Below are 17,166 nucleotides of genomic sequence, written 5' to 3'. Positions count from 1 at the left end.
GTGTGGGTAGAGACCTAAGTGTTCTCTGGAGCAACTTGTACCCAAACAGTTGACTTAGGCCATGCTTAAACATCAAAGGACCCAACTTAAAAAGGAAAAATGATGTGTGAAGTCAATATCAATGAGTTGAGAAAGTACAGACAAACCAACCGAATGAAATTTCCTATTTTTACCTGTGGAGTTTTAATGTCTTCTTGACCTAGTTAACGAATATTAATACAACGTGCTGAATGGCTTAGTTTAAAATGTTTCTAGCTTCAGCATGTTTCCATGGCACTTGTCAGAGTGTTAAGCATATGGCAAACCAGAACCAGTAGCTTAATATGCTTCTTTTTCATATTTTGCAACAAATTTAAGGAAAAGAAAAACATTACCATGACAGGTATGTTTCCCCACTAAGGTTACATAAAAATTATTTTCTTATTTAACAAAACCATTACTTATGACTGGAGAGTCATAATTCAACCCAAGGATGGCATGTTTTATTTATTTTTTAAAAATGGAAGTACAGCTGATTTACAATGTTGTGTTAGCTTCAGGTATACAGAAAAGTATTAAAAAAAGTATTAAGTATAAAGGTTATATGATTTTACTTTTTTATGCCAACTTTAACTGGGAGTGGCACCTAGAAGGACTGTACTGAGAAGTCTTTTGACTGGAAAAAGCATGTGAAGATTGATTGGGACAGTTTTCTAAAGCAGAGGAAAAGAATTTGCCACCCCTGTTAACAAACCAGCAGTGGAACTGTTGACAATCTCTGTCATTCTGCAAAGATAATGCCTAGGGAGTTGACTTACCTCCCCAAAAAGAAAGCAATATAGAAGATAGAACTGTTTAAATTGACAAACTGGAAGAGGAACATCTTCAAAGCAAAGCTGTTTTCCCATTCAGATTCTGTTCGAGGATATTCTAAAAGGAACATAGGGTGTGTTTACATAGATGAGGTAAATGACAAGAAATATGGACACAGAATCAGAAGTCCCATGTTCAAAGTCTGGTTCAGTCATTTACTAGTCCTATGAGCCACTCAATGTCTCTGAGTTCTAGTGTCTGCATCTGTAAAAATAGGAATGATAATATCTGTTCCATAGTGTTGCTGAAAGGATCCAATGAGATAATCTTTAGACATTTCCCACAGCTACAGAAGTATGATGCTTGTTATTAAGATATAAAGATTTTCAGGATTCTCTCTGCTCCTTTCATTTAGAGGTAACTACAAATATTAGATCAGTCTTTCACCCAAACTGGCTATACTTAATATAGGGACCTAAACTGTCCACAGGGTTCTTTGAAAAAGGAATATTTTGTATGCAGACTGAAGTGGAATAGTAAAGAGAAAAGAGGGCTACATCAGTCACAAAAGCCCAGTTTTTATCTCAACCTTACACCTAATTTGCCGGTAATCTCAGGCAGATCTCTTCACATTTCTCTGTAATCAGTTTTATCACCTGTGAAATGAGGAATTTAGATAAGATAATTTTAAGAACTCTGTCAACTCACACCTTAGGGTTCTAACTTCTCAAACAAAACAAAACAAACAAAACACAACAAAATACAGTGATGAGAGAGATTGGATGAAGATGGCAGCATGTACTGAAGCCTCTGCTCCCACCCAGTACCCAAATAAGTGATAGAAAATATATATGTACATCTAATATATATATATATATATATATTTTAATATAATTGAAAAATTCAAGAAAGGTAGAAAATAGATGGGCTCTGACTTAAGGAAAAGAGAGGCCAAAATACATGCATGAGCAAAGCACAGAATAAAAACACAACAGGTCTTGGGGAACTCCAAGTCCAAAGCAGGTAGGTGCCGGAAATAGGAGGGGGTCTGTGGGGCATCCAAAAGAGTGACTGGTTGGTGGGCACCAGTGAGAGCAGTCAGGATAGGCTGACATTTCCCCATGGGTTTTGAAAGGTTGTGTTTTCATTGTTGTTTCCTTCTAAATAGTTTGTAAATTAAGCATAAAACTTATTTAGAAATAAGAATGTGGATTTTTAAAAAAATCCTGTGAGTAAGATTGCTTTTGGTTCTCCATTTCTAATTTTATTGCATCGTGATCCACAAATGTGTCCTGTGTGATTTCTGTTTGGGGGCAAAAAAGTTGCAATTTCATTGTGGCCAAATTACATGGATAAGTTTTGTCAATGTATCAAGTGTCTGAAAATAATACTTCTGTTGAGCATACAGTTTATATATATTTTAAAAGAAGCTTGCTAGTTATGATATTCAAATACTCTATATCCTGGCTTATATTTTGAGTGTGGATTTATCAATTTATTTTTGTATTTCTATCATGTTTTGCTTTCTATGTTTTGAAGGTTTATGAAAAGGTGTATAGAAATCATGACAATTATATTGACCTGGTAGATTGTTTATCAGTATGAAGTGTTTCTCTGTCTCTCTCAAATAGGTATCAAATTCTTGTTTGCCTAATGTTAATATGGTGACATATGATTTTATTGTTACTATTTTCTTGATATAGATGCTCCTATTGCTGAATTGACCTCTGACAAAATAAAAACTCTTTTTACCAGTTGATCTAATTTGTTTCTTGGAATCCAGGTTTATTTTTATAGATAATTAATATTACAGATAAATCACAGTTCATTATTATAGTTACTTTATTATTTGGAACAACTGACAACCATTCTGATCTAATTCTCAACAACTATAAAACTAGGCTGAAAAAATTCTCTCTTGGAATCAAATGTTATATATTTCCTCTCTAAAAAAAACCTTAATGTGATAGAATTGAAGCTTTGATTTTTTTGTGTGTGTGGTTTTTGAAAATAAAATATTTGGACAAAAAAAGAAATCAAGAAACAAAGTTTAAAAAAATATTTTAAATAAAACAGTGTTTGGCCTCCTCTAGAAAGTTAAACCTAATTTCTAATTTGAAGCATAAATTTGCAAGCCAAAAGTTATACAAAATATAATGTCATATATATTATATATATATATTTATATATTTATAGGTATATACATGCAATGATATTATATTACTTTAAGTAAAATATCAATATTTTATTAATTTAAATCAATACAATTCATTCATTATTAATCAACAGTTATGAATCCACAGGCATTATGGTATGAGTTACAGATGGAAAAATCAAATATGAAGTGAATACACCTGGAACTTAGCACAGATAACTGTTCTGTTTCCTACTATCAATTGTGGTCCCCAAATCACTTGCTTAGATTTGCTTCTATCTTGGGTATAAAGTACTTTAAAAGTTAATAAATGTAAGGAATCAGAGCTGGAAGAAACCTTTGAGACAATGTAGTTCAAGTGCTTTGTTACCCAGCTGAAGAAATTGTAGCTCAGTGGGTTTAAAGAACAATGAAAATGATGAAAAAGATCATTCCCATTTATGGAGCACTTGTCATGTGTCAGGTGGCCAACCTACAATGGTGAAACAGGAAATATTATCATTCTCATTTTACCAGTGAAGAAACTGACTCAAAAAAACCAAAAAGAAACAGAAGAAAGAGGAGAAGGAGGAAGAATGGAATGGAGAGAGGGGAAAACTTGCTCATAGTCATGTAATTTCCAAGTAATCATGTCATCCAGAGGATGAACTAGGAACTAGTTCTTCCCTCTACACACTGTTCCTTCTCTTGTTACTTGTATTTGTAAATACATTATAACGAAAGTGATATATCATGATAGAGTCATACAGTTCCTCCACCATAGTCAATGGAGTCTGTCACTTCTGAGTTTAAATTCTACTTATTTAACTTAATTATCTTGGTTTTCTTATCCATAAACTAGGGATCATACTGTCATAGAGTTGTGATGACAATAAGACAAAATAATGAAGGAGAAGTGTTTAGCTTAGCCCAGTGCGTTGGCTCTGGTGAGTTCTCAATAAAAGATCATTGCTCAAACAAATCTGCAATAAAAATTTTGTACCCCAAACTGGGGGACTAAAAATTAAGTTTGAGGATAGAAAAAAAGACATTTTCTGACACGTTAAGGTTTTGAGAAATTTACTTTCCAGGTAGCAAAATAAGGAATTAAGTTAAGACAGAAGAAACATAGGATCCAAAAAGTAATGTCCAGCCGAGAGAAAAAAGGTGAAAGGAATTCCCACAGTGCTGGTGAAGGGAAGTGTAGATGCAGCTGAGCACAAGCCCAGAGGGTAACCTATTGAGATTGGAGTAGACAGTGGTTCAGGGAGGATAACTCTAAGGAGAAAATAAAATGAATACAATACTCAATGTTTTTGAATGTATTTAGAGAGAATTTAGAGTTATGGCAGGAAGTTTGGGATAAATTAAGGAAAGTATGTGTAGACAATTAAGCAACAAAAGTGCTATTATTAGCTTCATGAAAATATAAAGGTTGTGTAAGAAAGGAAGGATCACAGTACACACCATGCCTTAGATGTGAACATAGTTCTCTAGACACAATGATTTGAACACTACTTATTCATTTGGCTAAAACTGCTGGTACAACCACTTTGGAAGGAGGGGAATTAAGTCTGTTTTTAGCCGGTGATGGATGGGAAAGTGTGCGGGGACAGAACACTGCAGGGAATAAAGACTTAAGTTCTTGTCTTTATGATGGGAAGGCAATCACTTCCCAAAGCTGGAAAACCCAAGAATGGCATGCAATTTAGAAACAGGGTAGAAAATAACAGAAGAAATTAATTGATAAAATGCTAAAAAGCCGTCCCTCAGGGATATGGAAAATAAAAATGGGTAATGTGGCAAAGGACTGGTGTTTATTACAAATCTCTTAATAATCTTTTGCCTTTTAAATTGTGTACATGTAATATGACACTTTGATAAAAATAAATATTGGGGGTGAAAATCACGAAGAACTGAAAAAGTAGTGGAAAAAAGCAATTCCAAGTAGGGAGAACTAGGTTTGCTAATTTCTAGTAAGATTTTGTAACTATACACATGGCCTCTCTATAGTTATGTGATGTAGTCCAACTTCCTATGCCCCTTCTTTCACTTTTATTGACAATTATATAACTAAAGTTGATATAAAAAACATATAAAAAATGCTAAAGTGTGTAAAGCAAGTGCAGAATAATATGCCCATGTTACTAAAGAGTGAAGAAAAATGGGCTTACCTAAATTAGTGAGAAGGTAAGCAATTTTTTCATAAGCCTGTAATAAAAGAAAACAAATAGTTAATGTTATTATTTTCTTTTAGAAAACGCTGTTATTTACACTATTCAAGAAACATCTAAAGTATATTCTACATAGTGGTTACATTTTTAATTAAGCAGAAGCAAGTTTTAAATCTCACTCTACAGTGCTTTATATATACACATACACACACAATGCATGTATAAAAATGTGTTGTAAATATGTGTATATATACAGACACACTTGATTTCTGCAATAACATCTTTTCTGCTAGCTATCTTTATTTCCACTTTATAAATCAAAGAAATGAGACTTAAAAAAACCCCAAAGACATTCAACTAGTTAACGGCTGACCTGGGATTTAATAATCAAATTATATGTGCTTTTCACTACTCTGGAAGGTTAAGTGGAAGTATGTCTTCTTTACTATTGATAAAGAATTTTCCAAACTATGACAAAGGCAGTGGGCAAAGTTGCATTCCTAAAGAACAAAGCTGGTTTGGTGGTTATTTAAAACAAGATTCACTAGTCAGATCTGTTGAATCTGTAAGTCACATGCACAATAGATTTTTATAACATTTTTTATATTCTGCCACCTTCTCCTTGCCCCACCATACTCTGTGTACCACTCATACAGACTCAAGGAAAGAAAACATAGTTCACAATATTCCAAGTAAATATAGTTGGAAATGTATATTTACTATAGACAGAAGGGTGATGTGTGTGTGTATGTAAATGTGACTACATAACCCCACAATTCAACAAATTATTCTTTAGATTATAAATTCCAATAACCCTGCCTATTGGCATGCAAAATCAAAAAGGTGTCTGGACACTTGAAAAGTTGTTCACCTTCCCTGACTGTTCTTTCAATAGAACTATTATGATTATTCATCTTGACCATGATTCAATCCATCTCTTCCTAAGATTTAAAGTGTTATCTTGAGACAAAAGGATTATATTGAGTACAATAGTCTCATTCTACCCCTGGTGCAGTTTTTTTTTTTTTTTTAACTGTACACTCAAGTAATCATTTCCAAATTTTAGGACCCGATTAGCGTGAATTCATGAGCACCAAAGTTATCCTGACTTTGTTCTTTTCCATGCCCCATTTATCAACTAAGATGATTAGAGAAGGGTTTCCAGAGAGTACTGGAAGACAGCCTTATCAATCAGCAAATAGTACTTGAGTAGCTCCTATGCCTCAGGCACTGAATTAAGTGCCCTCATGGGGACTGAGAGAAAATTTTCTTTAAATAACTGTCATTTAGAGTATTTGGCTGGTGCCAAACAGTGTTTTATATATACTATTATTTATATTTGTCCTTACAACAATATTATCAAATAGGTATTATGATTCCCATTTTACAGAACAGGAAACTAAGGTTTAGAATGTTAAGCACCTAACCCAAGATAATATTTCTAAGCAAGTAGCAAAGTTGGGATTTGGTATCATGGCTCTCTTGTACCACCTATGCTGTGCCTTGTCACATAATCACTTCAGATTTTGTCTTAATACTTAGCACATAGACCTGTCTGTAAGCCTGCGATGGTGATATCTGCAGCTGATGCCCCAAGGGATTACGATAACCTAATAACCTTTGGAGGAATGTTATGAATCACAAAAGATGTTGTGCCACCCCTGGATATATTGCTCTTGGAAAGCTGTCTGAGGTAGTGAACAGCCTGCATCACCCAAGGCCCAAATGCCCATTGGCATCATCATGATGATGAGTTACAAAATCAGTCCATGCAGAGTGACATGTTAACTCACCCACGAAGTGTAGGAAGAAACCACAATTCAAATATAACCAACTGGATGGTGTATTACAGCAATCACATTGACACAGCAAGTTGTGTGTGTGTGTGTGTGTGTGTGTGTGTGAGAGAGAGAATGGATATGTACTTGGGGGAGGAGAGAATAAGGGGATTCAGGGTCAATTGTTCTGGTTACTACATTATATCCATGTAGTATATGTATATACTACATAAATATACATCATTATATATATATATGCAATATATGCGTGTGTGTAAAACATTTAAAAATAAAATAAAATTTAAAAAGTATATAAAATACCATATTGAGGAACCTATGCTTTTAAAAATTATTCACTAGTGCATTCAGTAAGCTGATAGTCTGTGGTCATATATATTGGGTTAAAAATATTTATTAGGAATTTCTAATGAGTCAGGTACTATTCAGGGAACCAAATAACAGTGAACCAAACATAGTCTCTGCTTTCATGGAATTTAAACTGCAGTGCTCAGAGAAAGATGGCAAAGAAATATGTAATTGGCCAGGAGATGCAAAGTACTAAGAGGAAAGAGGAAGCAGCCTGAGGGGTAGAGAGTAGTGGTGGCACAGCGTGCTATTTAGAGGGTGATCAGGGAAGCCTCTCCAAGAAGGCGGCATTTGAGCAGAGAGCTGCATGGAGTGAGGGAACCCAGCAGGGATGCAGCTCAGTATGGGGGGAAACAGAAATTGTAAGTGCAAATGCCTGAGCCTGCCACGGGCTTGGTGTGCTTCATGAAGGACAAGGAAGGTAGAGGGACAAGGGTGGAGGCAGTAAAGGTAGTAAGAGTTGAGTCAGAGAGATCTCAGAGAGAAACACCTTTTCAGGGCCTGGTAGGCTATGGTGAGGACTTTAGAATTCGTCCTGAGCTGAGAAGTCATCTCCCTACTAATGCTTTGTTTTGGGGTGCAATGCAGAAATCAGTTGTGGGAAAAAATGGCAAAGGCAGAGAAAAAACAGCAAGGTTGTTGTGAAGGGGCAAATTAAGGGGTTGTACACGTGTTTTAATGCTCTTTATCTCTGAGTCAGAGGCTCACAATCTAACCTTCCTTGTAAAAAGGAGCTCCAAACAGACTTTTGCAGAGTCAAAAAGATTCTGCACTTTTCCAGGAATCCTCCTTTTTGAATTTCTAGAAATCATGGACATACATATGAAAAAACGAAACAAATACATTTTAAAAAAAAGAAGCTAACCTTCTTATTAAATGGGTCATTTTGCGTTGCTTCCTTTCGAGGTTAAGATGTGTGGTCTAACACTTTGAACCACCCTATTCCATAATAACCTATTTGCATCGTAATTACCAGTGGAAATCGGGTGTTGAGGAAAGTCAGGTACATTTTGAGGTCTTTGGGGATCAGGCCCATGAAGGAAACATAGGAATGTATTCTCTGGACTTTAGAGATGGAAGTGGATCAATAATGTGGAAGAGTCCAGAACCAGCATGAATACACAATAGCCAAGTGTATTCAGGGCTTTCTTTTTTTTTTTTTCCTTCCTTTTGGTTATAGTGTGCTCTATGCCTGGTACATGGCCTTTAAAATGAGAGGAGGAATACCAAAAGGAGTTTATCCTTTTATTGACAATGCTGAAATGGTTTAATTGGCTTAATCCCAGAAGTACAAGAGTACTTCTGCTGTGATGTTTCTATTTTCTCTTAAAAATTACATGTTAATCATGAGACCAGAGAACTTTCATTCTTAAAATAATTCTTAGATTAATTGAGGTTTGATTGTCAAGCAACAAGAATATACACTTCTTAAGTAACTGCACATTTTAAATTTTTATCAAAATCTTTTTGGAAGTATTTCCTAATGATGGTTAACCATGCTATTTATAATGCTAACCTCTGGTAGCATTGTATTTTGAGGGTCAGCAAAATAAAGAATAAAAAGGATGGGATTTGTGAAGAGCAACTCCTGGTTTCAAATTCTGGCTTTGTAGTTTTTTAGCTATATGCCTGGTAAAAGATGTTAAAGATAATAACTTGAAGTTTTAGTTATTGTTAAATTATTTGCAATTTATCTTTGGAAGATGTGATTTCTGATCTTGGCTGGGTAGCAAAATCCCCTTAGCTCCTTAAATCACTGATTTCGTAATGCTATTTTGTGGACTAACTGGATCAGAATCACTTGGAGAGCATTATGGGAAATTTTTTGTTTTAAATACAGACTTCATAGTCCTACAAAGAAGATTCTGAATGAGACTCAGGAAGCTGTAGTTTTTCAAGTGTTTCAGGTGATTTGATGAGTATAAGAGTAGGAAACAATCCTTTAAGTTACTTTTATGATCTGTAAAATGGGCCTGTCATCAAATTTTTATTATCTTGATCCATATTTCTCTCCCAAATTAAATATTTGTAGGAATGCCACAATCCACCTGTTTTAAAAGCTTAGAGAATATATATCCTTTGATTGTTAGTTTGAATGAAATTAACAAGGGCAGAAAACTTGAAAGACACTGAAAATATAATTCCAGTAACAAAAGTGACTTTGAGCACATACAATATTCGAAATGCTAGGATCTGGAGAATAAAATATTTAAAATGTATTGAAAGAATATATTCTAAATGTCTTTTAGGCATTAGGCAAAGACCTGGAGATATAAACATGAGGAAGCTACAGCCCCTGCTCATGAGGAATTTATAACCTGATCGCTAGAGAACAGGCATATCCCAAGCACTGTAGCAGAAGAGCATTCACAAAAGAGATTGTTTAATGCTATTAGGAGACTCTGATAAGGAGGGAGAATAGACCTGTCCAAGCACCTGTGAGAAGAACAGACACAAAGAGATTCTTTAATTCCACATATGGGATCAAGAACAAATTTTATGAAAGAAGTGATCCTTAACTGAAATTTTCAAAGGTGAAGAGATATTCTTCAAGGAGAGAAAAAGAAAAAACAGGTCAATAGAGGAAGCACTGTGAACCAAGAGATGGGTGTGAAATAGCAGAATGCCAGGGAGCAAGCACAAGTGGTTCTATAGGCTGGACTGCAGGGTGTGACAGGGCGGGGGCAAGACACAAACTCCAACAAGGGGAGAAGGGAAAACTGGCTTTAAATAATGGAGACCCTCCCATGCCATTGATGTCAGAGGCAATGGGAACCTGTTATACAGATCTGAGTACAAAATAAGATGATCAGATTTGTAATTTTGAAAGACCCTTGCAGCAGTGGTGTGAAAGGGAGATAGGAAGAGTGCAGAATAGAGACAGGAAGACTAACCAGTTAGAAGGCTGTGACAATAGCCTGAGCTAGAAATGACAAGCAGCTGACCTAAGGAAGCAGAAGTGAGGATGGGGAGCAGGGAATGGATACGAGAGAAGCACAGTTCACAACAGTCACTGATACGATGAAGGAGACGAAAGTAATGCATGAAGAATGGCAAGGTTTCTGGCTGTGTACATTAAACATGAAAAGTTCAGTTTTAAAAAATTATTTGGCTGATTTAAGCTATTTTTCCGCGCACTCATTTCATAGTTTCATGTATATGGCTTATAGCTGAAAAGCGTATTAGATTAATAGAATTTTTTAACTGAGTCCAAATCCCTCGTTTGGGGAATATGGCAGCACAGGGGTCACAAAGTCAAGCTATTAAGAAACACTTGTATGAGTACATTTGAAAAGTACATTTGTATGAGCTGTATATTTAGAGTTGTTCTGGAGATAACAAAAGATAGCATTTGGTATTCTAGGTGAATCTTTTTGGTGGTATATTTTTTTTTAAAGAGTCTGATATTTTGATATTAATGATGTTAATCTATCCTTATTTGATGAAGCTCTTAAATTGATCCTGTGTGTTCAGGTGAGTCAGAAGGGCTGTTTAATAATCTGGGAGGTGCCTTAACATCCTGGGTGGGAAGGAAATGCATAAATTCAAAAGGGCATTATTTTCTTTACACTGATTGAATCTGAGAAATATAACATTCCTTTCACATTTGGTGAGTTGGCTGTGTAATTCACTTCTTTTATGCTAAATCCATTTTAAAATCTTCTCCTGAGTTAGTTGCAAGGGCAAAGGAGAAGTTGTATGGTCTATTTCACTTCTAACAATCCCTGAATCTGAAAGCCAAAATGCTCAACAAGTAGAAATAAACATTTAGAAAGAGGAAAGTCAGCTCTGTTTTCTCCTGGGAACCATGGATGCTTATTTCATAGCTCTAGGCACTTACATGGGCTTTTGTATTTAATGAAGTAGAGCTAGTGGGATTTTAAGGATCTCAAAGGATGGTTTCCATGATAAAAATAGTACCATCCTTACCTGTCTACAGAGGTCTTTGTTGTCTGTAAATGCAAGTACTTTGGAAGAAAGAATACACTAAGCCTCATCAAAAATATAAACTTAGTGAGAAGAAGTTGTATCTGAACCTATAAGAGAGAGGAATGTATGTTGGAGGGTCAATTGTGATTCTAGGGAAGGGGTGATCACCGAGGATAGAAATTGGAGGGGGAGCAGAATCAGAGTTCAAGGGACTGGGAATGGAGAAGCACCTGGAATAATATAAAACTGGAGTCTGGTACATCAGTGAAAACTTCAGCCAGCCTGATAGAAAGTAATGGACTTTTATCAGGACACTAAGTTGAGGAACTGACGATTCAAACTGACGAAAGCCTGGGCAGTGTTCAGAGGGGCAGGGGAGAGGGAGAGAGCATAAATGAGAACAGAAGGAACAGACGGAGGGGAGAGAGAGAGAGAGAGAGTGTGTGAGTGTGTGTCCTGGGATGTTAGCCATTGATCATTGATAAGGCTGTTCCTTACTTGGTGAAAGACAAAATTTTAAAAATGACCCAAAGTTGCTACCTAGGTGGCTGCGGTTTTATGGGTAACTCATATATAAAGTAAAAATAAAGTACATTCCAATTCTAATTTGTTCCAAATTTTATATCATGGTAGAATGTTTTAAAAGTAAAGGCTATTTTTTTCTGATTATAAATCAAAACCTACATATAGAGATAAATATTTGAATGAACAGAAAAAATATATATTAAATCAAATATTATCCTGAGATATAACCACTATTAACATTTTATTGTCACTCTTCAAAATGCAGGTGTGTTCCAATGGAAATCAAGTGAAATTGTATATCCTTCTTCCGTAACTGTATGCCATGTACTTAAATAATATTAAAATTTAAAATTCAACCAACTTACTAAGGATAAGAAATTGGATCAGTTTAAAATCAGACTAGCTGATTGCTAGTATTACCTAGAAATGAATACATTAACCACTTAGCTTCCTTTTCCTTAGATAATGAGATCAACCACAATAACCTCTGTCCACTGGAAAACTGCCACAATACACTGGTTTTGTTAGAAACAATTTCTTTCCCTATCTGCCAGAATAGTTAATATAAAAACCATAAATATAAAACTCTACAATGTCCTTGCTGTGAATGGTTCCTCCTTCAATGTGGTGACTTTGTGCAATGAACAATATATACTTCCTCATATAGGCTACCACACAAGCCTCTCAATCCTAGCACTGTCTTTTTTCAATGTTTATTGTTCACTTTATGAGTCAAAAGCAGAAATTAAAATACTGTATGGCTTATTTGGAGATACAGTAAGCAACATTCTTCTTCTGCAAATGAACCTAACCCTGAAGAAAGGAGTCTCCAGTAGAAAATATTAACTATTGTCCTTGCATTAATATTTACCCATTTCTCAGTGACTATTTATTTTCTCTTAAGAACATCTCTGATAATTTTAAGGTTAAATAGTAAATGGTTCCAGTTCCCTCCTGACTAACCATGTAACGTCAGTATCAATCCACGTTTGGAACCAAATGCATATTACCTGTTTATGTTATCAATATCATTGTTTGTGTATTGGTCAGCCCTCTATATGAATTATCTCACCATGTAAATCTATAAGCACTAACACTTACTATATGCATAATCTGGGACAAGTTATTTAAGCTCTCTGAATTTCAGCTTCCTCATTTACTAAATGGAGAAAATATCGACCTTGTGGTGTTGTTGGAAGAATTAAAGGAAAGATATTATTCTAAATGTGCCAATAAGTGCCTCCTGTCTTCAGAAAATGGGGCCCCATCCACAGATCTTGCTGAAGAGGTAGACCTAAGCATAATATTGTCCTCGCAGCCATAGACATTTGGTTCATAAGTCACTTGGTATATGTGAAGTTGAACCAATCAGATGCTCTCTCTGAAAAACTAGCACATTGAAACACTGGATGATCTAAGTTAAATAAACTACAGAAATTGACCAACATGGTCATGAATTTAGAGCCAATGAAAATAACAAAAGCATAGCAATGCAACAGTATACCAGACTCTGAAAGGGAGGCCGTGGGGAGGCAGATAGTCTCTTCCTGATAGAATGGAGCAGATATGCAAATAGAATCATTGGAAAAAGAGGTAGAAAGAAAGGAAAAGAGAAAGAGAGAGGGAAAGAAGATAGAGAGAGGGAGAGAAAAACAGGAAGAGGGAGGGAGGGACGGAAGGAAAAAAAAACTTAGTCCCAGAGGAATAAAAATGGAGTAGCTGTCTGACTGTTTTCCATTTCACACGAGGTCTTGGAGATAACAAGGCTACACTTTCAAACAGAATTTCCTATATCTTTCCAATAAATTCTCCTCTGAGGCTGAGTTTGTTGGAATGGCTTTCTAATCCAAACAATCCCTTATCTGAATGAAAAGAGCATAGCAGCATTTCTAGCACACACTAGATACGCGAGTGGAAGTTGTCGCTAAACTAAACTATAAACCCAAAGAGCAAGGAAGGCGATACGACTATCGATTTTAATTTTTTAAAATTCCATCATGTAAACCACATCAATGAAATATTTTCTGTTGAGCCAAATTGTCTTTGCCAGAAATGATACTAGGTCTTATTTTGGCTGCCTGTAAGTCCAATCCAAGTATAAAGGAAACACATCCTCTCCTTTACCCACCCCTTGTACACCTATTGAAAAATTTGTAAACACTTACAAGATTCAGCGCCATAATGATCACAAAATTGATACAGACTGCAGCAGCAGAAGTTGCGAACTGCCAGTGTTGTTTGATGAAATTCCACTTGAATGATGCAAACTGTTCCATGACAACCAGGCGATACACCACGACTGCAAACACTGCAGTGATCACCAGAGAAATCTACAATATGGGAGACCAGAGGAGACATCCACACTGTGCATCATTACAAAACGAAAGCAACACCATGGATCCAATACACTGACCCCAAAAGCTAAAGAAATGTACTTTTCCAGAAAGCATATGTAAATTTAAAATTTCCTTTAAGTAACTAACTTTCATTAGAGTCAAAATAAATAGTATAAGATTCAGTTGTTTCAGTGGGATATGCTGTTCAAATCTCCACTTTCACATGAATGCTTGGTTTTAAAACAAAATATCTAATTTTAGGATGATCATGTAATTTCCATTTTATCTTAGATGATCTTTGTTTCGCCCAAAGAGTGTTTTATTTAGGGATATGCACAAACTCCCTTTGTAATTATTCTGTGACCTGCTGTGATTTTTATTTTGTTTAATAGTATGTATGTACTACCAAGGTACTGAACAGGATAGTTTCTTACATCCTCGGGGTCACAAAATGACTTGGTATCCTAGAACGTCTTTCTAAACCTGGAATCCCACATTCTGAGATTTATGATTATACTTTACCATGAAGAATATTCCTGAGATAGAAACAAGAAGCCGAGTGACTTTGTCTGAGGAAGGCTGATGAGGCTCAGGTTTTCCACTGATGGGATTCACTCTCTCCATCTTGTAATACTTTGCTTCAAACTGGGGACGAAGTGTTTCCTGTGAGAAAAACTAAAGTTAACTAAATATCTGTCACAAATTTTTTAAAAATCCAATATTTAATAAATTTCTGAAATTTGACCTATTTTTATATCAAGTCTTGGCAAAGAAGCAAATTGTAAAAAATTAGATGAAAGTTATTTTAGGGTTTATTTAACCCTAAACTATATTTTAATTAGCACAGTTTTCCACTAATGCAATTTAAGGAAACATCATAGACGTGCTTTGAAAAAATTACACATTTCATCATTGATCTTTACTGTCTTCATAAAATAAGAATCTTGTTAGTAAAAAGAAGTCAAGTAAAAATTGAATGGTGGGGCTTCCCTGGTGGCGCAGTGGTTGAGAGTCCGCCTGCCGATGCAGGGGACACGGGTTCGTGCCCCGGTCCGGGAGGATCCCACATGCCGCGGAGTGGCTGGGCCCGTGGGCCATGGCCGCTGAGCCTGCGCGTCCGGAGCCTGTGCTCCGCAACGGGAGAGGCCACAACGGTGAGAGGCCCGCGTACCGCAAAAAAAAAAAAAAAAAAATTGAATGGTGTTTAGCTGCTTCCTGCTTGGACATTAAGGACAGTGAATGATTTTCTGTACCATATGTTATTCCAGTTTCCTTATCTCCTGGTTTCTTAACATCTTACCTCCTCTTCTTCCCATTCAATAAGGTCCCAAGTATAGGTCAGTGTACTTCTTCTCCTTTTCCAAAACTCCAGGAAGACTGTGGCTATAAATAATAATAATAGTATTATTATTACAATTCTTTACCTGACCATATCCCACTCTGTCATCATTGCCTTTCTTCTTGTATTGATGCATTCACATCCTATTATTAAATAATTAAAATTAACTACATTTGTATTAAATTTATGCAGCTGGAATGTTTTTTCCCTTACCCTCTTCTCCCTATCTGTGCAACTGCTATCAGTATGCACTCCTGATGGAGAGTGATTTTTTAAAATAAATTTATTTATTTTTGCTGCATGGGGTCTTCGTTGCTGCATGCGGGCTTTCTCTAGTTGTGGCGAGCGGGGGTTATTCTTCTTTGCAGTGCGTGTGCTTCTCATTTCGGTGGCTTCTCTTGTTGTGAAGCACAGGCCCTAGAGTGCGGGCTTCAGTAGTTGTGGCACATGGGCTCAGTAGTTGTGGCTCGTGGGCTCTAGAGCTAAGGCTCAGTAGTTGTGGCGCATGGGCTTAGCTTCTCCATGGCATGTGGGATCTTCCCAGACCAGGGCTCGAAACCGTGTCCCCTGCATTGTCAGGCGGATTATTAACCACTGCGCCACCAGGGAAGTCCAAGAGTGATTCTTTTTATTGGAATAAATAAGCAGAGATTTTTGTTACAATAGCATGATCTTGATCTTGTGAAACTGGGTTGGAGATGAAGCTGGAGGCCTTCAGTGGAAAAAGGAACTGTGTTGTCAGGGGAAAGCAGGGCTTCATGTGCATCAATGGAGGTAGAGAGTATTTTGGAAAATCTGAAGATGATACCCCATAATTCTGCTCCTTAGCAACTATGCATTGTATTTCTTTTTTCACTCCTACCTCTCTGACTATAATGACATACTTTTCTCAACGTTACAAAAATTTCAAAGATGCACATGCCGCATCCATCCCTTGCACTTCCATTTCTCACGTCCATTTCCAGTGGCTTTCCTCTGTGATCTAAAGCCAATGGCACAGAGTAACAGAATCACAGGGTCAAGCATGTAAGAGAGGTAAGATTCTGTATGCAGTTTGTTCCAAGTTATTTTAAATTCACAGAAAGCAAGGCCCAGAGTCACTGACATACATCACTGACCTTGTCCAGAAATCTGCCAAAGCGTCCACAACACTTTATTACGCTTCTTTCTGTACCTGCTTTTCCCCACACTTGAAGGTAAGTTTCTTGAGGCCCTTTTTTCCTTAGCGCTTTTAGTGCTTGGCACACTGAAAATGCTCAATAAAAGTTTGTTAAATTGAACTGAATTACTGAATCGAATTCAGTGATTGTGACTAACCCCTGGGGGAGTGTTTTTTGTATTATTCTAGAGGTTTTCAAATTATGCTCTGTGGAATTTCACTAGGGACCTTGGAAGAAAGAGAGAATCCCCTTCTTTTTTAATATATATATTGAGCAATCATGTTCAACTTTATTTGGAAAAATAATTATTGTTTAAAAAGTTTTAAAAACGACTTCACTGTACTTCCAGGTGGGGGAGTGGCTAATGAGAGGGGCAACACAGGCGAGTGGTCAATTCCGAACACAAATGAAGTTAAGTATGTCTGAATATGGAGCCCAAAAAAGAATTCCAAGTATTGTTTTCATCAGAAGAGATAAAAAGTTAAAGCTTTCTCAAAAGGAGACCCATCTGAAACGAGAGTATATCAGAGCAACCTCTCTGCCACAGCCAATTTGTACAACACCCAAGAACTACTAAAGAATCCCCCATTCCGTAGATTTGTTTTCAGCAACATCCGCAAGCGTAATGTGCT

At 36.3% G+C, this 17,166-nt stretch overlaps 1 protein-coding gene across 1 annotated transcript in view; it reads right to left on the bottom strand.

The window, feature by feature from the left end:
* Positions 1 to 17,166, bottom strand: part of ANO3 (anoctamin 3) — a 137,739-nt gene that overhangs the window by 29,357 nt on the left and 91,216 nt on the right. Inside the window, exons 11-15 of the mRNA XM_019948278.3 lie at positions 15,336 to 15,418; positions 14,558 to 14,698; positions 13,865 to 14,029; positions 5,101 to 5,137; positions 798 to 909 (exon numbers count right to left, since the gene is read on the bottom strand). Of these exons, the coding sequence (XP_019803837.3) occupies positions 798 to 909; positions 5,101 to 5,137; positions 13,865 to 14,029; positions 14,558 to 14,698; positions 15,336 to 15,418 (538 nt within the window). The remainder of the gene's footprint in view (positions 1 to 797; positions 910 to 5,100; positions 5,138 to 13,864; positions 14,030 to 14,557; positions 14,699 to 15,335; positions 15,419 to 17,166) is intronic.

The sequence above is a fragment of the Tursiops truncatus genome, chromosome 8 (assembly GCF_011762595.2).
Source record: "Tursiops truncatus isolate mTurTru1 chromosome 8, mTurTru1.mat.Y, whole genome shotgun sequence".
NCBI classification, from domain to species: domain Eukaryota; kingdom Metazoa; phylum Chordata; class Mammalia; order Artiodactyla; family Delphinidae; genus Tursiops; species Tursiops truncatus.
The sequence above is the reverse complement of the archived record's forward strand: the minus strand, read 5'-3'. Positions and strand labels throughout refer to the sequence as shown.